The sequence below is a fragment of the Anopheles funestus genome, chromosome 3RL, assembly GCF_943734845.2.
Source record: "Anopheles funestus chromosome 3RL, idAnoFuneDA-416_04, whole genome shotgun sequence".
NCBI lineage: Eukaryota > Metazoa > Arthropoda > Insecta > Diptera > Culicidae > Anopheles > Anopheles funestus.
The window spans coordinates 39,544,909-39,567,282 of record NC_064599.1 but is presented as its reverse complement, the minus strand read 5'-3'; the positions used below and the strand labels follow the sequence as shown (position 1 = coordinate 39,567,282).

The window sequence follows — 22,374 nt, the reverse complement described above, 5'->3', positions numbered from 1 at the left end:
GAGTAGTGAATTTTAAGAACTTTTGGTCATATATTCAATTTTGTTTTGTTTTGTTTCTTATGATTTTGATATTATTATAAAGAATCATCGTTAATATATATAAAAATAGCAGCTTTAATAAATTCCTATCACTGTGTAATTCCGCAGTTATGTTTATGGGTTCATAATTTCCTCAAATAATTTGTTCAATTTTACAATGGTACCAAAAAAGTATTTGGTAATACTTAATATATTTTCTAGGATATTCTTCAAATTTAATTTTTTATATTATTGTACTTTGTTCTAATAATATATTGGTTCAATTACAATGTGAAACTTATATAAAAGGCAAATATTTATTACTTATCTGGTCTTAAAATTATTTACGATTTTCAGTTGAAAATTCGTTGATTTTTCACTCAATGATTATGATTATGCGTCACAATAAAGGGCAGGGCAAATAGAAATTACAATAAGGTATTAATAAATAAGTTTCCAGTACCTTTGGTTGTTTCAATAGTGTGATTAAAAATTTTTTTTGGAAAGTTGTTACTTCATTTTTATTGTAGCAGAAGTTTTCATCAGAAATTGCATTTGCCTCCTAAATAGTTTCATTCATTTTTCTGAGAAGTTATCAAAGTACCAGAATGTTTTCTTCGCGGTTCTTAATATAGGATATCCTTATGATCCCAGCACAGGCAAGCAATGACTTTCTGTCATTAAAGATTTCGCTTAGATGTCGATTGCATTTACTCACCTGGCCGGGTATATGGTTTCCTATATTTAGTCGTTTGATTAATTCTGACCCACATGATTCCTGGAGCAAACAAAAGACTTCCCTACTACTGTTTGTAATACAGATTAGAAGAAACATTTTTTGTATGAAAATTTGCAATTATTTCGTTCAGTTGTTTTTATTAAACATCGCTAAAACGTCGATAATTTCAATGATGCAATGTTATGGACAGATATTCATCCAATAAATATAACACATGAAATATGACATTTCTGCCCGCAATATAGTAGTAAATTTTGTAAAACACCTGAAATTTACTTGTAAAATTATTTTGAATCAGATTTCCTAGTTGCGCAATACCCATATTACGTGATGAAAGAACCCAAATTACGTCAAGAACAATTTCAATGATCTCGCAAATAGCCTGTGCATCCATCCTGATTATACTTACCTTAATTTTCGATATTCTTAATGAGGCTTAAAGGCTGACAATAAAAATATTTCTATAGAAAAATAGAGCACTTCTTAAAGAAAAGTATCTCCATTGAAACGAATAATTTAACAATTCTTTAAGTAATTGCTGTTGTACTCAGCTATTGTCATTTTTCATATTTTCCCAGCTCGTTGCACATCAATCTCATTTCCACAGCAGAGCCAGTTGAGAGATTTTCTTTCCCGTCCGGTTAAATGGCTCGTCGCGAATCATTTTCCTACCTCTGGTATGCATTTTCTGAATTGTGGAAAAGAAAACCGTGTCCGGAACTGCACGATCGATGTGCACCGGTGGGGAACAAAGTGCTCTACTAATGTGCAACACTTACCAGTTACTTAGTGCACATTCGGTTGGGTTCGTTCCGTTTGACGCTTTTCTTCAATGGAAAAAGGGAAATACATCTCTATCATGGTATAACGCAAAGCAAAAGTTTGGATGCACTGTAGCAATGATGAAGATACAATGCGTGAGCATAAATCGATTTGCACACCTACGCGTTTCGTTTGATAAGCGAATGTTCATCGCTTTTGCCTTGGTTGAAAACTTAAGCGAATAAACGACCTTTGGTTGATCGAGTTAGGTACTGGCGGGGGTAGGGAAGGGGATATGGCCGGAGTCGCTTCTGCTCGTTTTGATTGTTGTTACCCATTGTTCCCAGCTCGGGGGAGGAGGTTACATCAAAAGCACACTCAAAGTGTGGAGTCCGGGACAGGAGGATATACAGGTGGGACTTACAGTATAAGAAAGCAGGGAAGGGAGTAACTGTTTCAAAGCCACCATTTTGGTGTCCACCGGCCTTCGGCGAAATAAAAATGAAAACCTTGCATTGTGCACGACCATCGTGCTCGACCGAAAACGGGTGGCTGTAAAATGGCGAGGCGAATCGAGTTTTGATAATAGATTGTATGCCGACCGATAGATAGTGCCGAAGGAGAGAATCGGCCGGTCGGCTTGTTGCATCTACCAGTCACTACACCGCGTTACCAAGAGTCAGGGCCAATTGAAACGATAGTAAAAGGAGGAAAATCGACTCTTCCAACGATAGAACATACCAAATCTGGCCACCGTTTGAATGGCAGACACACGGGGGCATAATCATACGGTAATGTTCGGCTGTTGCCGTCGGGTCGGGATGGGTGGCTGGGTGGTTCATGATCAATGCATCACGCTTGTAGGTTGATGTGTTGTGATTGGAAAATGATTAGTAGCTTTCATCGCGTTTACTATTTTTCCTTGGTTTGTGCCCTTACGGAAGTACAAGGTAAATCGATTGTAAGCAGTATATAATTACACTCAAATTTGAAAAAAAAGTTCTGTGTTGGTGTTTTTTTGTGGTGTTCATGTTTTATTAATTTAATATGTAAGAATTTGCTATTACGTCCAATGGACAAATTAATTACAGAACAAAAAATAAAATGGGATTGAGCTTAAACAATATAATATTTAAAAATAGTTATTTTGTGATTGGCATAATTCAAATTTTTGAATCATAAATTAAATTGCATGTCTATTATTAATATTCCCATTATTTTGGTTTTGGTAGTTGCAAAATAAATCACCTAATATTATGATTATAATAAATTATAGATGATCAGCTTTAATTGTTTTCAATCTGCGAGAGATTCACGGTCATTAATTTGCTCTATTTGCTTTACCATCACAATTTGTGGTACATTGTTTTTATTTTCATTATAATCCATAAACATATTAAACCTTCAAGAGAGAAACTAACTTCCGACAACGTTTTGAACCGCAGGCACAGCGAGAAGAAAAGCCTATAAACCACAATGAAAAAAAAATCCTCGTCTCGAACCGATAGGGAATAGATTTAATTAAAACAGAGCTGACCCGCTTACCGTTGCGTCGTGGTGCTCGAGTGGTGTTGATTCTGGTGTGACCATCGCAGCTTCGGATCCCAAGGAATTGGATACTTTTGTGGGTTACTTATTTTCCCAAGCCCTTGGTCAATGTGAAGGTTTCCGATGTCAACCAAAATCAAGGAAGTGACGGAAATCTGTGTGAGATACTTGAAGGTAGTTATGGGAAGAAAACTGATCGCTTATATACTTTTTTGCAAATCATTTGATGGAGCTGGGGAATTGCAAAATAAGAGTTTTTTTTGTTATTCTTAAAATAAGCGTCGTTTGGTAATTAAAATAAGGTTGACGTCACTAAAATAAAGATGAAAATGGTGTTTTTAATTTTAATTATTTTTAATTTATACCGTCTTATGAATATGCTAAATGAAACGATTTGAATAGAACCTGAAACAAATTATTTAAAAATATCTATATATATATTCGAACAATTTTGTATGAAAAAAGGTCAAACAATCGGGCTGAAAGTGTGTAGCAGCCATTGTTTACGGTGAAAGCCTTTTATGATCGCGCATTAAGAAATGACAGTTCTCCGTGGACACGAATTCACAAAGAAGGATTTCACGTTTTGCAACCCATGCGGAGGCGGTTGTTGCGTAAGAAAATGAAGGAAAAAATGATCAGACCCTGATGTGTATAGATCGAGCCTGACCGAATCCTGGCTGCGGTGGTCACTAGTAAAAAGTGCGCTAAATTCCATCTCAGAAGACACTTTCACTTTCGGACTGTGGTGAATGAAATGGACCACAATGTAAACCACCAGAGGGAGGAGTATCGATTTAAACCGATAAAATGTCATGATGGTAGCACCTAGCACAAGCCTCTCAACAGACATATGCAATCCGGACGAGATAACTTGTGTGGTAGAAATGATATTCGTTGTCAATTACAGCAGAAGTCGAAAGGTTTGCATACCTTTGTGAGAATGTTTGAAGAGGATTTTCTAAAAATGGCACCGCTGCTAACCCATTCCATCGGTATGCAAGGTTTGCGGAACGGCTTTTTGTGGCCGTTGTGCCTACTGCGGGAATGCAAGTGTGTTTGTTGGTAATTTGCGAACAGAGGAGTCAATCATTAACCCACATCAATCATCACACGATGCCGGGTCGCATTGAAGGCCGCCATCACTTTCGGCATCGATGAAAGATGGTGTACATTTACGTGCAATCAATCAGAGGGAGCTTCCCTAATTCGTGTGATTAAAGTAAGGTTCGCGAACGTGTAACGCACGTTCGTGGATGGGTCAGGTTGTTAGGGTTTTTTATTCTCATATCTGCTTTGGTAGTTGCTTTATTACACGCGAAATAAGATACAATTTGTTGCTGGTGGTGGCGAAATGGGAAATTTTAGGTCACAAATTGCTACATAAATAAAATTACAGTAAACAATTGAAACAATGGGCAATCTTATACACTGTTGAGTAGGTTTAGTACACATCAAGGGAGGATAATAAATTTTTAAATGGGGAATTATTGACTCTATGAGGTCGAAAAGTAAAGGTTGTTCTAGTACCTTAACGGATCTTAGTATATTGTGATAAGCTTGTGAGAATAAAAAAAAGAAAATAGTTAAGAATAAAAAATTTAAACTGTTCTTTTTATTTCGATAAAATACTGTCTGAAACATCATGAAGAATAAAAAATTTAAACTGTTCTTTTTATTTCGATAAAATACTGTCTGAAACATCATTATAAGGCCTTTAGATTATGAAGAATAGGAGGAAGAGTATTTTCTTCTTATTTAGTGGCACTAGCTTTTATTGTATTTGGTGTTCATAATTCACGATTGGGTCATATAGACCAATGTTGCTTTATAGGTATGTTAATCTAGTACATCTGCTGCGACTTTTTATTACATTATTTTGAAAGGATATTTAAACAGCATTGCTATTATGCTACCAAAATCAGCTAACTGATCATTTTATCGTTAAAACTTTAAAAAATACTTTGGCCGGAATCACGCCGGAGACATGTAGAGGTTTAAAATGTGTTATAACTATTTAAGATAATCAATAGACTTTTAAAAAGAAATATAATTTATTTTACATAATAATAAAAAACATATTTCCTAACTAAGTGTAAGTTGTGGAACAATAAATGATCAAGTAAAAACGCAAAAGCAAAAAAAATATTAGGTTAATAATAAACTTATAGATCCTCGTCATAAGCTTTATTTTGAAGTGTGACGTTTATTCTAAAAAACTTTTGAACGCATACCACAAAAAATCACAAAGACGTAAACGTGTCAATGCACTTCGTTAAATAATGAAAGGTTAAGGCATTATAATTTAATTCAATTTTGTATAATTTAGATGAGCAATCAATCTTTCATCTATGAGTTTAAAGGTAACACAACTTCTCGGTACATAATTATCTACTTGATAATTGATAATCTATCGTATGGCCAGCACCAATTGTAATATCGTAACATTCCGTGAAATATCCATTTGTAATATGCGTTCCGTTCTAACGGACGCAATTCCGATCCTTAGGTTCACTTCCAACCGAGCATCTGAGCGTACCGGATTGATTTATTCACCAATGCTCGTCAATTATGTCCGTCGCCGTGGGGGATGCTTCACGCTTCCAGTAACACTCGGCACAAATTAGTATTCCGTACGTTTCGTGCGAACGATGCATCGCGCATTGGAGCCATGGAGCAGTTCTAGTGCAACCGGTAACAACCTCCACCCCTACCTATGTGGGTGCTAAATGGTGTTCTGGCGATCGTGAGCAGAAGCCTTGAATATTGATGAGCTGCTGGTGCTATGGTGCGAAGAGTTGTCTGTTGGACAAACAAGAGTACAACTAAGTAGAGAGTAATTGTTTGAAGACGTAAACACTGGTAGGCACCGGGAGGGTGTGCTGCATGTAATGGAGTCAATACTAAGCAAAGAGGCATTCATTGAAGTCTGGAGCTGACGTTAAACAGCACTTGTTGCAGCTTAGTGCAATGCATATCAGTTAATACACAGTTTTTATTGCTGATATGATTCTTCCAATGTTCTAAGATTGACAATGCAAGAAAATGCATTTAAATTAATTTATATAGCCAATTGATAATGTATGATAAGTATTTCTTTTAAAAGCAAAAATATAATATAAATATATATAAAATAAATGATAAATCAAAACAAAAAAATCAAACATTTTAAATTTCCTGCTCATCACGTTGGAGCAACATTTCGCAGACCAACGGGAGGTCATAGAAAACCCACATTGACCTCTGACGCTTTCTGTCTGTCACGTCATGTAAGACAAACACACACTGGAAGGTACCGGATCGTACGAGAACATGTGGCGAAGCCTCCAAAAAGCCGGCAGCCTCCGAATGTGAGTGTGTGTGCATGGGTGCGAGCATGTACCACTCGAACAGGTTTTGCGCTTGGTGTCTTATCAGTCGGCAGAAAAGCCACAAGGCTGCACGGTGACTCCCGAAAGGATGTGCATCTTCTCCGGCGAAGATGCGCACGGCCCTCGGTAACGACGTCCGCGCTTCGTCGTCGGTTTGCCTTGACCGTGTTTTGAGTGCGTTTTGTTGCTGCTGGGACCAGCGACGTCCATCCACGGCATGGTCAACCATGTCGCAAACCCTCTCGCAGCAAAAAGGGGGAATTGGTTGCGCACGGTACGGTTGTTTGTTTTCGCCTCGTTAGCGATCGATGCAGGTGAAATAAACGGCTAGATGCATCGGTGCAGCTTCGACTTGAACAGACAAAAAAAGTAAATCTCATCTGCTAAGCGAATCAGTTTTGGAGTAGATAGAAGCGGTATAAATTAGACATAATTTATAAGCGAAATTAGCATATTAATAGAAAAAAAACATTTTTGGTTAAAATAAAGCACTAGTAATTGCTTGTGGCGTAGAATGAACAAGTGTCTGAAGGAAGGGATCGTATTTCATCTCACCGACAAGCCTTGCCAATCAAGGATCATTTCATCAACTTCTATATATCCCATTATCGATACCGTGATCGATGATCACGAACATTTTCAAGGTCCTTCTTCACACCTCTCGATGTCAACAACAGTTCAACGAACGGTGGCTCATCGAAACGAAATACATTGAGAATTATCAATAAATATTTAAAACGGTTATAAAAAGTTTACCTTTTTACCTTTTACGCTCAAAGACGGCCCTCTATTAGGGTGGAATTTAAATGATGGCTCGAACACATAATCGAAACTTGCTATCGTGCGTGAGGCATGATGTGCATGAGGAAGATACATTTCACAATGTAGCATATCATCAACACCTTTGAAAATTCATTTAAATTTCATGCGATGAATCTGTTTGTTAAGTACCTCGATGACAGCGAAATTTGATAAAGCTTCCAAATGAGAATTGCAATAGATTCGGGGGAGGAATTTCATTAGCGATGAAAAATACGACAGCCATTCGATCGCATACGTTTCCGTACGATATGCTGATACGCTGGTTCCTGTTTGGAGTTATTAAAGTGGTAATTTAAATTGATTTTATTAACACATTTTACTTTTCGCACGAAACAAAATCATCGCCATGGATCAGCTGCCATCAATCAAGTTGATAAATGCAAATCAAGTAACGTGGCTTAGAACTTACCTACAGCTCAATCGAACTGACTGAGAAACTCAATGTGGCATGGAAAAAAGGCAATTATGCCGCCGCACTCGGGTTGGGCGTTGATTAATAGTGTAGCATCTGGCGCCACCGAAGGGACTGTGATTCAAAATGAATCTGGAGACTCTGTTGACGGAAGCAATCGTAACATGGTCGATCGTTCGATCCGTTTCGGTGGTGATGAATCAATCAATGTAAGTTTGTGATTTTTGTTTTCCTCTATTAAATGTTCCAGCTGTTGGTTGTTTTGATTGTTATAAATTATTCGTCACAATATTTTTACACTTAATTATCTTAAAGGATGTTCGTTTTGTACGGCTCATGAAAATGTGTCAATGTTTGCCTTGACTTTCAGCAGCAAATGAGAAAGAGACCTTGATCCGACCGAATGATTTGGCCAAACAAACTGTGTCGGTGTTGTATAAAATTAATTTGAATTAATTGTCAGGTGCTTTACAGTCCGACAGACCAGATACAGACAAAACACGGCCACCAATGTGATGGAACGGTGTCATGCAATCAGATGGCTTCATGTGCGATCGTTTCTTCCGAGCCAAACTGTAACACTTTCACGGTGACACTAATGGAAAATGAGCTTCCTGAATTACACCGGCACACGAGAAGTAAATTATTCCGACCGAACGCTTAACAACTCTGCTTGGTCGGTCCGAATTTTTGGCCAGCCACGATCAAAACACACTCCAAACGTCGGTAGCTTCGGTTTTGCGGCGTACTGCTTCATCCCGTTCGTGCTAGATGTTTCTTGAAGCAGCAGCATCGCTAGGTAGTCGCGGAATTGGTCGTTCCCTGTGGTCGCCACAGCATCGAGCCCTATCGATTCCATCCACTAAATGAGCCATTGTGAACGGATCGTTGAGCGTGTTATGCGCAAGATGCGGGGCACAGCGGGTCCATTGGAATCGATTCGGCAATTTGGTGATGTTGCTTTCTTTTTCGCTTTATCTGCCTTCTCGTGGTACGCGGAGGTTTTTCGCACAGTTCGCTTTTGCCAATCGAGAAGGCACATCGATTTCATGACACAATTTATTTTAATGCCACTCGGATATGCCTACCACGACAACGGGTGGAACCAAAATGTCACCCGAAACGGTGGTAGACCAAAGCACAAGAGGAAGCTCATGTGAACGAGCCTTTTCGATGGAGCATGTAGTTATATCGATTCGGTTGTATGAAGTACATATGCTTTGATGTTCCTAATTAAAGAGGAGAATAACTGTTGCCCATAATTTATAAAAGTTTTGAAGTTTTTTCTCACCATTTTTAAATCTTTAAAGTTTCAATGTTATATTTCATTGTGCAAATTTTCAAAAGCTTTCAATATAACTAAGAGACCGTCAGTATTGAAAACCAAAATGAAAATAAGGAGCTTCTTTATAAATTTTGTTGAAATTTGTGTATAATTTATGAAGCTTAAGCGAAATATTCAATTAGTTCGAACGAAATATTAAATGTTTCAATATTTTCTGATTTGGAGCCTGAATTTGAGTCAACAGACATAAGCAGATATTAAGTCAGCATTCTTAAAAAACGATTACTTTTATTGAATTTTATGGAAGCTTAAGGTTTCAGGTATATCTGGTAAGAAATTGGAATGAATTCAATAATAGCAACAAATAACGACCTTACACCTTAAAATGTAAATTGAATGATTTGCGAAAACGTTTACAATCAATGTTGAAACACTATGTTTTTCTCTCTTAAAACTACGATTTGCGATTTTTCTCAAAAACCTCAGTATAAATAAACTTAAAGTAGACTTGAAGTTTCAATAGGAAAAGCATTTTTGAAAAATATTTTCATTTCGCTGAGTATTATTACTGCCAAACATCGATTTTTTGCAGGCTCAATTCATGGTCTAGATTATTTAATTTTTTATACACGTTTGACTGTTTGCACTTTGTCATAAAAATTCTGTTAATGATGTCCATTAAAAAAACAACTTTTCCTCAGTTTTTGAGTTTTCCTCTCCTTACTGCCTATTTTCTTGTGTGCTTTACTATTGTTTCTCTTAATGTTTGTTTCAATCCATTCGGTAAATATATTAGGCTTATCATGCTACCATTTTAGTTTTGTTTCAATTAATACTCGTCATCACTAACGAATCACATGTCATCCAAAATCGGTAGTCGTTAGCCCAGTTCCTGGAGCATGAAAAAGTAGGCGAAAGCTGAAAAAAAAACTGTGACAACTTTTGCAAAATTCACCATGTCACGGTGCCCACGTTAAATCGATTGCCTTAAAAAGTCTGCAACTTTTCCCATCCCGCAGTGTGGTAGCTGTACATCAACGAAATCCCATCCGTCACCGTTCATTATGGTTGCAAACTACAATGGGCATCGGCATGTGTCAAGCGGTGTAGTCGCAAAAAGGTGGGAAAGAATTGTTCAAATTGCTACTAAACGGTCATGAAACACGCCAACAAGCAGGCGTGCAGCTTCACCCCGTACGTGTGAGTGTGGCCTGTGCTCATATGGCAAATACGGTTGCGCCAGACGATCGTCTGCCGATGGTCGAGGCAAATATTATTCAATCGGAAGTTTATGTAATTGCAGCATCATCGTGCTTACCCCTACCAGAGACGGGCTAATGAAGAGGGTAAACGTTGCACGGGTGCGTCTTTTGGGCTGGGGAAGCAGCGCGATGAAGATTCGGTGTTCATCTCGAAGACACAGAGAAAGAGTAACGATGATTGAGTACGAAGGGTAGGAAAAAAACAGCGACACATGAAACCATCATGGGAATCTTCGAATGGGTTTGATCTTGGGCTCAAAATAAAGCAGAAGAAAGCATAACTGCGAGAAATCGAACCAAAACACCGGTCGATCATCGATCGGTTAGGGCGTGTAAGTGTGCCATTGGGTTTCTGGGTAGATGGACATCCGGTGTCGATGTGGATGCAAAACGCGGAAAGGGCCTACGAAACGTGCGCCGATTAGTTGCTGCTGGCCAAATTGTTGCTTCCAACCACATCGAGCTGTAGGGAAACAATTTATGCGAATTTTTGGTGCGAAAATTGGAGAATAAACGGTTTTGAACAAGTTTTTCGTTTTGCTGAAAAAGAAAGGTGAATCACCTTAAGGCACGCTTAGGTTCGGTGGGTCCACAAACGTGTTAAAAAAACGTTGATTTACTATAGGGGGTGACATTCACGAAATAGTACCTGTTGCCGTTGCGTTCGTACATTGACCTTCCCACACATTTTAGCAGGTTAGTTAATTACTATAATAAACACGAAATCATTTCCATTCCATATTTTCTCCGATTGAATCATACGGTCGGGAGGTGTGGTAGGAATCTTAATTCTTAGGCATGCGCCAAAAGCAATTCGGTTCCATACCGGTTAGTGCCTGCGTGCTGATGTCGTGGGAATGGTTAAAATAAATGTAAGACGAAATCGTCATTTTTTGCTTGCGATGTTTTTATTTGATTTGGGTTTTTTGCCATACTGTTGACATTTTTCTGGAGGTGTAATTCGTTTTCTTTCTTCCTTTTTATCTAAATTACCCTTTGCGATATGATTACACTTTCTAGAGGAAATTTGAGTAGTGGAGCAAGAAGTTCCAATTAATTCTTTAATTTTTTTCGCGTTTAAGAAATGTCTAAAGAAATGTAAAAGTAAAGAAAAAACATGGAAACAATTTGTAGAAAGAAATTTCAAAATGTATGACTTAACTATTTTTAATGTTTTTTTTTATAAAATAACAAAATACAGATGACCAAAAACAAGAATAAAGAGTTGAAAACAAAAACATTCTAATAAACTAAATAAAACAACCTGAATGCATGTTTCATGCTTTATTCCATCAGGCGTGAAATTCAAATCGGTGGCAACCAACATCGAACATTATGTTCGATTATGTTTTTTTTGCCAGTTGTTGTTTCGTTGTTCTGTTGTTTAACATACGATGGTAGTAGTTTGCAGCAAATAGCGTGTTTAGCAACCATGCTCTTAATCATCCACCATAGTGGCAGGGACGGGTTAGCTTTGTACCGCGGGGTTAGATAACTGCAAACATTGCGAACCCCCGAGTATATGCTGTTTTTATGTGTTTATTTTATCTCACCCATTCGACGGTACGGTACTCATCACCGTAAAGTTAGCGAGAGCGAGGAGTACAAAAAAATGAATGATAGATAAGTGTTGATTGTTGATCATGCGTGTAGTGGCAGTGCTGATCGATAAGCGCTTGATTTATGGGTGGTTGAATAAGTTCTAGATGGTGGTACGTTATGGGTAGCGAAAATTAATCACGGTAAAAGCTTTTCAGCTTTAGCCGACCCCCATGAGAGAGGTGAATAATTTCACCCTTTATGTAGCATTATTAGCTTGATATGGTTATGGTACAATTCTATTATAAACTGGTTTAACATTGATTCACTAGCCGAGTGGAACCTTTCTTTTATTACCTCATGACCTTTTGATAAGTTCTTAATTTTAGTTATATTAATTATGTTATCAATTTTCTTTAAATAATAATTCGTTAAACGAATATGTACCCCTTGACTGAGGACTTTATGCAATTTATTAATGATCTTCTAAAGCTCGTCCATGCTTTGCGGACCACTCGACCTGTGCTCAATTCCATTTAGAGTGCCCGTACAGGTACAAAAAGCGCTAATTTAGTCACGACAAGCCGCGATGTGTCGATGATAGAGCTGTTTTCGAACCAGCCAGGCTCGCGATCGATGATTATGCTACACTGGTTCACATAACGATTATTACAATCGAATTAGGCAAAATCGTGGCTGTCTCGTGAGTGCCGGGGCCGCACGAAGGCAGCAGTATTGTTGGGTTGAGTAACGTTCGTTTGAAGTGTAAGTCAAACAGGGCGTCTTCTTGGACATGTAAAGTGAAATAGTAGAAAAAAATATTTGTATGTGGACATTGCCATCGAGAAGACTGCGATTAACCTCTCGAGTCTGATTGCCCCACAAGGGGGATCATAAATGCATCCATAATGTACCATAAAATACAGCCCGCGGGAAATGGGGTGCCAAATGGATGCATCTGGTTTTGTTGTTCGATTGGGTCAGAATAAAGACATATCAAGCAATGCATTTGGTGAGGTTGGTGTGGCATGATGCCTCGTTGCGTCAAAAACTGTCAAAATGGTGATGAGGTATAAGTTACGCTGGGAAAAGGGCATTTCGACAAATCCTCCATAATCATAATAATCATAATGCTTGCTGGTGATGCATCGTTAGCCGTTGGCAGCGGGAAGCGAAACCATTGAGCTCATCGAAATATTGAATCAAACTACGTGTCGTAAATTGCGATTGTGGGACGATAAGTCATAACCACGCTGCCTGCCGTACTTTCAACGGTTTGCTGTAGGTATGGGTAAATTCTCAAACTCGTGCTGCATTGCTGCCAAAGCTGCTCTGCTGGAGGAATCCCGTACTATATGGGGTATTGGGTGATATAAAGGAAAATCATCCGGAAAGAAGCTTACCGAGATGCTGGACGTCAGAAAGATGGGTATTAGAGGAGAGAACCTATAAAAAACCGCCCCTGCAACACCGTTAAAATGTCGCCCGAAGCCGGAATGGAGTTCGAGTTCGAGAAGCTTTGATATGAAAAATGATAAAACATTGACGGTGCTAGCGACGATAGTCGGATTGGTTCAACGTGAACGTGGTGTTTGGCCACTCGGGGTAATCGGGAAGACACGGAGAGCATAAGTTGCGAACTTTATGATTTGCCGAGAAATGGCTTCCACTGTGCTTTGTCGCGGCTTTGCAGCGATTGTTAGCGATTTGTAAAGTTTTGAGTTTGACATTTTTTATGGTCAGATCGTAGTAGTGAAGATCGAGGGATACGGCCATAAGTTTAAGATTACTGTTGGGCTAATGGTTTTTACATCATCATCGTCATCATGATTGTTGTGTAGCGTCACGTACGAGTATCATATCACTCAAGTGTAAGGATTTGCTCACAAGCGGACGGTGCGGGTTGTTAAGAAGTCGACAGTTAGTACTTCGTCAGTTAGTACTATTGGGGACGAAATTGGAGTATAAAATATTGCTTTCTGTATTTAGATAGCAAAATCCAAACAAATTTTGACTGAGATAAGGAAAAAAGTATTAAATGCATAAGACAGAATGTACAAATTTTACAGCACAAGTGGTTTGTTTTGAAAGTTCTACTCTCATCGTCCATCGTCCTCTCATTATGAATTAGGTTAAGTAACCCAATTATGGATATAACATGTCATAAGCATGGCTTGACTCTTCACGATTAACTTTTAAAATCACAAGAGATGATATATGTTTTTTTGAGGCATGAAGTCTGCCAAAAAGGAGTTTATTTTTTATTTCAATGTTGTTTGAAATCACAATTAATAATTGTCCGAAAATGTGCCAATTCCTATGCTCTCTGTCTAAAAATTCAATTTACACAGCTGGCTATAAAAAACTGGTTTCGTTTGCAAAACAAATTTTGTACTGCCATAATTGTAAATTATGGCTTCATTGTAAAATTGCGATTTTCAATGCGACATTAGTACACATTAGTGTAAAGTCGTTTAATACTTCTTGATTGGTGTTGTTTATTAAGTAAAATGTTAATTATACGCTTGAAAATTATGTTCAACTGTATTGCTCTTAGCATTCTATTTGATTCGTCAGTCATTTCGACGGAATATTTTAAAAGTGGTTTATTTTGCACATGGAAGTATTCAGCTTAGAATTAATTACTGATCTAAAAACTGATCTAAAGCCTAATATTGCCATAATTGGTACCATAATTGAGTGGCTTACCCTATGATTAAGATTGAATAAATCGTTTTTCGAATGACAATAACAGGCAAAAAATGTCTATGGCTGTTGCAATAAAATGCATTTTTTACGCTTTAAGAATAAAAATAAAACTAGTCAAAGTAATACATATTGTATCTAACGCACCCCAATTAAATATTAGCTTGTGCCATAAGAAATCCAATTACGAATTAAACAAAAATTAATAAATGCCTAACGTTTCCATTTTTTAGTAAATATGCATTCAAATATGCACAAATAAGTTTGGAACAATTTTTGCTCCAAATTTACTAGTAATTGGAATTCTGAATGATTTTAATTGCTCTTTTTAATGTCAATATTTCTCATGCAAGGAAGTTTTCTTCTAAACTTAACCATTTGTAACAAAATGAATTAACGATTAATATAATCATTTTCTATCAATTATCTATACACTGAGCAAGGGATAAATACAGTGCGGTTGATGGAGCTTTGCTTCAACATTACCCGTATCCGCATATGTTTCACGCCCCATTCGCCATCGATACGACAGCAAACCAACCGATTGTGACATAAACCTCTTCTTTTCATCCTAAAGCAAGTTTCCGCTTCGATTGGGCAATCGTATGAAGCGTTGAATTTGTATCCTCCCGCTTGAATTACGACGGCACGACGACCGATCGTTGTGCCCGAGGAAGAGCCGTTTAATTGATGAGGTCTGTGTCTGTACGAACGATCACACCAACGACCCGGTTGCGGTCGAGCGGTACGATCGGAAGGTCATCGCAAACGACGGGGCCAGCTCGTTTGGGCTGAACTGACGGGCAAATGCCATCTTCGCTTTGGTGTGACCACACGCGCCAGCCAGGGTTGGGCGCACCGGACGGGTGTAGGCACTGAGCCATCGAACCAAAACGCGCCAACGTGTTCCAGTGAGACGCGCTTTGGGACCTAAAATGGGACGAAGCCGGTGTTGCGTCTCGAGCTCATACCTTTCGTGTGAAAGATGCAGCAGCTGCAGGTGGAATTTTTGAGCAATTCCGTGCAATTCGTTCAATTCAACGTTGGTCAGTACGTTGGTTTTTTTTTTGCTGTAGCTATTAGTGTGTTCAGGTGGAATTCCCGTCGCGATTAATCGGTTCTAAATTCCTACATGGCTTAGGAGCTGCAATTGCTCAATTGATACGGTGCTCGATTTACTTTTGATGTGCGCGAATGTTCGCCGCAACGATGCGTTCGATCGCAATTGCGAATTTCGCAACCTGATAATGGTATTTTGGTGCGATTGACGTTTGGGGTCGATTGGTTAACGGCTGCTTTGTGTCACTGAGGGTGGATTGAGTAATTAATCTGCGTAGTTGGAACTTTGTCAAGTGTCACAATATTACATGAGACAGTTTTAGAATTATAAGGTGTGGTTTTGATTAAAAACCGCAATGTTTTATTAATTGCAATGTTTTGATTTCAATTTTATTTTATTTTATATTAGTAAACCTATCTATATCAATACGGCCAGGCCGTTCTGTCTGAATAAAAAAAAATAAAACTAGCTGTTATTTATAACTTGAAAAAAAATTCATTAAATATGCAACGATTAAACGACACACACAATAATTATGTTTTCGATGGCTAGTTTTCAACAATTGCACTGTCAATTTACAACTTCTGGGTTTTATATTGCCATGATAAAAATTAACGTCCCATGCATGGTTCCACGAAAATATGTTTCCGAAATGTTCAAATCAATAAACGATGCAATACACACTAACCGTCATTTCCTAACGGATCGTTTCCAAGGAAGTGACTTCAATGGTGGGAAAAAGATACTCAATGAATCGCACCAAGCGGTCTACTCAGCTGTATCTGTTTCGTGGAGTGTTCCATTGATTTATTGCACTGCTGTTGCGAATGAAGCTGTCTCTTATAACTGCACATGAGTGCATTTTACAATTGCACGGAATTGTGTTTTTGCATCAACCTTTTTTATCCTTGCCCAGTTATGAACCGTTTTGAGAAGCTAAACTTTTTCGCTGTAGTCCTATTTTGACAGGCACTAGCTAGCTCGTTTAGTGTGTTTCGAAATGGTAAGGACATTTGGTGCATAACGATGCTACATGCCTTTTTTGTTTGTTTGTCTGTCACACAAATCCCACGCTATGGAACACGTCGCAGCGATAGTTCTGTATTACTGGTTTAGCATTTGACAAGGGCCGTTACGTTGGTTTCACTGGAAAATGCAAATTTGAAAGCATCGAAACGATTTACTGCGAGAAAGAAATGCGTGGATTCTTTCGTTGTGGAATGTGAACAACTTCATCGAGTAGAATGACAATAACAGTTTTTTTCTGCTAGGCGATGAATAATGTACTCTGATAGTTCGTACGCATATTTTAGAATGGTTTGGTAGGCCGTTTTACAGAAAATTTTAAATCAATAATAACAAAAAGTTTGTTAATTTATTATCCAAAAAGTAGTTAAATAGTAGTAGTAGTAGTTAAAGGCATTGTTTTAACATAATTCAGTTAATAGAAAAGCGTTCCCCAACACAAAGGAAAATTGTACCAAAAATTAAATCGATTTTCACCCGCTATAGAAGCAGCTGTTGAAAAGTGAAACCTTACATTTTAATTACTTTCGGAAAACGACACAAATCACAAGCCATGTTACAAATCACGCTTCGGCCAAGTATCCTACCTACTTCACGATTTATAAGCTCGGTTTGGTTGAGCATCATCTTTCGACCGTCCCGATTGTTGAGATGCGACGACGGCAAATCGATCGCTGCTCGCGTCCAAGTGATTGCATTGCGCTTGATTTTCAATGTCGATTATGGAATGTTTAATTAAATTATGTATTGAATTTATCATGCTGTGTCTCAGGCGCTCGGTGTCCTGGGTGGCCGGGCATCAAACCGCGAAGCAGATGATGGAAGGAATCTGGCCAGGTGATTAAATTATCGACAAGCAAGCGCAACGCGTAGGATGAGCCGGAATCGTCGAACCGGTCGGATCGTTTGCAAAAAGGGAAGCTTCAAATTTGCTGCCTGAATGAGTTTTGTGTTTCTTCCTTCCATTGGCAATCCATTATCTCAGCAGACACACGCACACCGGAGCCGGGTGGTGCTTTGTAGCGATAGTAAAAAAAAAAAAAACAGATGAAAAGGCAAACACATAAGCGTGTACACAGTATAAAATGGGAATCGTTTGCTGAAGGGAAAACTCAATCAACTGCCGAAGATACGGAAAGGCGGAGAAAACATATGAAGGGAAGAGAAAGAAGTGAGTAAAAAGCACAGCGATGTCGAATGCACGTAGGAAAACCCATTCGAGACTTGCTGTATAAGCGCAAGATAATGCCCAAGCAAAACCGGTAGCGGTTATGGTTTGCTGTTAATAATCTTGTTTTCCTCACTAAATGGTCTATTTGTTTAATATTTATTGGGTCATCTTTCATAAATGGCAGTAGAGATATGGAGGACGTCGTTATCTCAGTATTTATTGCCTATAATCTCTTTTAATTCTTACATTTTTATTTAGAAAATGTCTTTTGTTTTAGTTTGCACATTTGTATGATTTTTTTCTTTCAATTATAAAAATTTCGAAACAGTAAGGATTGTATAATTTACAATTATTATAGAAATTAAAGAAAACAACAAACAACATATTTCAATGTTAAAATAGAGACTTAAGAAAAAAAAAAGTTTTCGTGTGTTTCATATTGCGTATAGTAATTCGTCTAATAAGAAATTTTAATTATTCTGTTTATGATAATTTTCTTCTTCTTCTTCTTCCTCTTCTTCTTGACTTAAAGACCTCTAAGATCACGCCGGCCATTTCTGGCTTACCAGATTTGTTGTACCACATAGCATGATAGTTTTTGTTACGGAGGGCACGGTCCGGATGGGATTTGATACTCGATCCTGTCGTGTGGAACTGTCACCATTTAACACATATACCACCGGTCCACCCCTGGTGCCTCACTGACATCCGGTACTGGAAATGGTCGATCACAGTTTTGACATTTTGGAGGTGATCGGATTTGTTGGAAAAATATTGATTTTCCCAAGGAAAAATTGAAAAAAAGATCTTATACATATATTGATCTTAAAAATCGGTCGAAATGATTGAGAGACTGCATGAGTTTTGTTGAATCTCTTTTTGTTAAACAAAAATAATTTATTTTTTATTTTTTCAACTGTTTTATTATTAGATATTAAACATTGATAGCAAATAGTTATGCTTTATGTTTGGAGGATAAGTCTATTGCTTGTAAGTAAGGGTCTTTGGTGCAGTTGCGATCCAAAATCCTGTAAGAACAATGACACTGACGAAGAAACATACATTGTTACATACATGTAGTAGCACTTTATATAGATAATTAAATTTATAATTTCAGGTCATATTTATGATTAATTCGTGGTTAAATGCGCTACAATAATTGTTCATCTTTCGTTTCTCTTTTGCAGCCCTCAACCCGTCCTGAATCCGACTTCACGCTGGACGTCCCGCGTGCTGAGCAGTTGCGACTAAAGATGAAGAAGGAAAAACAGTTCCGAAGTCGGTGCCGCTGGTTTTTCTACTTCCTGAGTGTCGTCTTCTTCCTGCTCTCGGTGATGGTGGTCAGTTTGATACTGACCCGGGGAAAACGTATGTTTGGAAGCATGATATAGTGCAAGTGAACTGCCAAGTATTGCTGCTCGAGTCGTCATTCGTTCCCGGGTGGATCATTGGCGGTTTGTTTACCGATGAGCTTTGAACCCGAGCGTAAACGAAACCTAAGAAGCACCTTTGTTGATTTTAGCTGATTTTTAAATGATTTTTTTCTCTTAAATTTTAACGTTTGTCGAAAGCTTTAGCTGTAGTGTAACGCATTAGCCAATGACTCTCCATTTGTGTTAAATATTGTTTCCTTGTTTTGTAATTCCGCACGCTATCGAGAGAATTGATTTTGTGTTTTTCTGTTCGTTTTGAATTATCTGTGAGGCAAAATGTTTAATCCTGCTATGTCAATCTCAAGAACAACCGCCGGAACCCGACGTCATCAAAATACGGCGATCAATTTGACAGTGTAACCTCTTTCTCCCTTTCCGATCGCCGTGTTGTTTTTGTTTCGTTGTTCCCAGATTTCTCGTTCTCTCTCGGTGGCGGTGGCGGGAAGATAAGGTTATGAGTTGAAAATAATGATAATTTAGTTTTGATGTTGATCGATGTTTTGAAAGTGAATTAATTTTTTTGCGTTATATCCTTGCGTACCAAGCGTTTCACTGCAATGATGGTAACACAGGAAATTGGGTTCTTGCGTTTGGCTGGGTATATTGTAAAGCTGCATGTGGGCATTTCGTTTGTTCTCTTCTTTCCATCATGTTGCGTATGTTCGTTTTCGATTAGATTCCACTTTCACCAAGGCGCCTCGGTAACGGAATTGTTTCGTGTCATCGAACGAGAAGATTGAGTTTTAAGCGAGCGGTAATATTTGTCATTTTGTTTCCACTGGGCAGATCAATGTACGATGTAAAATTTGAATAATTTTTATCACATTTGTTTTAGAAAACAGGGGAGAAAAATGCTAACACAAGGCATACCGTGTGTAGTGTGCTTCGCTACGCGCTTAGCTGGTTGACGTGCAAATAATTCATCATATTGCAGACATTTAGGCGCATATATAATAGTCGCTTTACAAGGTTGGGCAAATGTCGATTCGATTGGTCGACTTTTTATTCTGAGATTTAAACATGATGTTTTTCCTCATTTTATAAACGAACGATTTTCAATTTCTTATGAATAATGTTTCGTGCCTATCGTGGTACGCAATGGAGAGACATTATTCTTTCGTACACCGATGATTGGCTTTCGACGAAACCGTTGTCAGGCTGTTGAGACGATTATAAACTTTTAGTTTTCTGCTGTTCTGTTTTTTGCTCGTTGCGATTGCTATCTGACATCCAGGAACGGAATGATAGGGAGCCGCTCGTTTACGGTTAGGCTAGTTGATTAAGCAAACGACGACAAAACTTCTGTGGCGTCGATCAAGTCGCCAAGAGACAGGAATGCAATCGCTTAGTTTTCCTGCAAATCCAGAACGTTTCTACGCTCTAGTGGTACGGATTACGATTTGAAATTCTACCGGGCATAGATTAAACCGAGAAAGAAAGAGCTTCGAAAGAGAAACATCCCGAGCATTCTCGGTCACCTTCGTTGTTCGTTGTGGTTGATTTCATTTGTGTGGGAAACAACAAGTTTTCTTTGCGTTGTTGTCTTGAACAAACGTTTTCTCTAGCTCGTTGGATTGGCTGCACAAATTGCATTCATTTTTTTCACTTCCGGCTGGATGATAATTTCCCTAAGGAATTTAATTTGCTTGCCTGTACTGCACGCGAAAGTTTCGCTGTGTCGTAAACCGTGAAACAGCGTGTAGGAAGTGGGCGATAAAGCACAAATCTGATTGTACTTTACTATTTAGAATGAACCGTTAGTGCAAGGAAGATGCTTCAGCGTACTCTATTTTCCCGTGTTCGACGGTTAGGATTGATCCTTTTCGTTAGTAACCATCCGTGCACTACCAGGCGTCTCCTTCGGTGGTGATGAATTCTACGAAACCCGCAATTCCGTATTCCGTTTCCCTTTTTCCGTAGCACTCACCCGGAAAAAAGCCAAATAGAAGCAGGAGAGAAAATTGAATTCGCTACCGTCGAGGACCGATACAAAATGGTATCATTCCTTTCCAATGAATGCTGGGCTGTGTACTTTTCCATTTCTTTGTAACTTCCGCCGCGGATTGTGTTGTAGTTGTTGTTGGTGGGATTTTCACGTCGACAATTCGTGGAAGTGATGACTTTTTTAATTCTTTTGTGGCACAATTCTGCAAAGGATGCTCGACCTGTTCAACCGAATGGAAACAGAGCAGGAAGTTTTATGTGCTGTGAAAAACTTTCCTTTTTTATGTTTCTTTCCCCGCCAAGGGAAGACGCTCCTGTTCTCGAACGAGCTATTTGAGGGTAGGTTAACTTAGCACTCGAGTTTTCGGGTTGGCAAAGATGGTCGCAAATCTTGTTTCGCTGAGATACGGAAAGTGTGTTTAAAATAATTAAAATCAGAGTGAGGGATAAATGAACGAGAAAATAAAGATAGAAGTGGTAACCTTACAAAGGATATTTGTGAAGCTGCTGAGAACAAGATGGACGCAGCAAAATGAGAAAAAAGACGGTACGAATTATCCTTTTCAACAATCGAAAATCATGCTGCTCGTAGTCGGTGTCAACAGGATGTTTAACACACGGACAGGAAATAGGAAACAAGAAACAAACAAAACAAACCGATAACCGAAGGATTTCAGTAACTTTGGGCGCATTTTTAATGTGATGAAGCGTGGGATAACGTTAAACTTTACTCCGGAAGTGTTCTCGCAAAAGTTTCCGTTAATCATCGTGGATCGATTGCAATTTTCGTTTTGTTGCGTTGGAATCGTTTTTTGCACGATAAGAATGTGTGAATAGATACGATAAAAGTATACATTATTAAATTTGGTTTGTAAAAAGATATCGATTATAACGAAGTTAACAGACAATAGATTTCCACCTAAAAGTAAGTATTGATTGTACATAATTTTTCAGGGATGCTACTGAGACGTATAAAACGGAGAAAAAAACTGTTCTAGGTGTTTAAAATTGAAATGAAGCATACAAAAAGGTGCTGATGATAATAATGATGTAAAAATGTATAAACACGATGCAGATAACAATCCTTCAATAAACGTTTAGGCGCTGCTCTGGGATTTGTCGTATACGACGAACGACAACGACAAGTTTTATGGGTGCTCTATGATTTGTCGTCACACAAACTGTCAAACAGAGAAGGGACGTCAAACCGTAATAATAAGAAGAAAAACATCAAATCATCAAACATACAAAACCAACAATAAAGCGTCCTCAAATC

General features: G+C 38.3%; 1 protein-coding gene across 2 annotated transcripts in view; it reads left to right on the top strand.

The window, feature by feature from the left end:
- Positions 1 to 19,675, top strand: part of LOC125768821 (uncharacterized) — a 62,288-nt gene extending 42,613 nt beyond the window's left edge. For both annotated transcript variants that reach the window (XM_049436988.1, XM_049436989.1), the window contains exon 4: positions 18,909 to 19,675. In XM_049436988.1, coding sequence (XP_049292945.1) covers positions 18,909 to 19,112 — 204 coding nt within the window. In that variant the 3' untranslated portion in view covers positions 19,113 to 19,675. The remainder of the gene's footprint in view (positions 1 to 18,908) is intronic.
- The last annotated feature ends 2,699 nt before the right edge of the window (positions 19,676 to 22,374 follow it).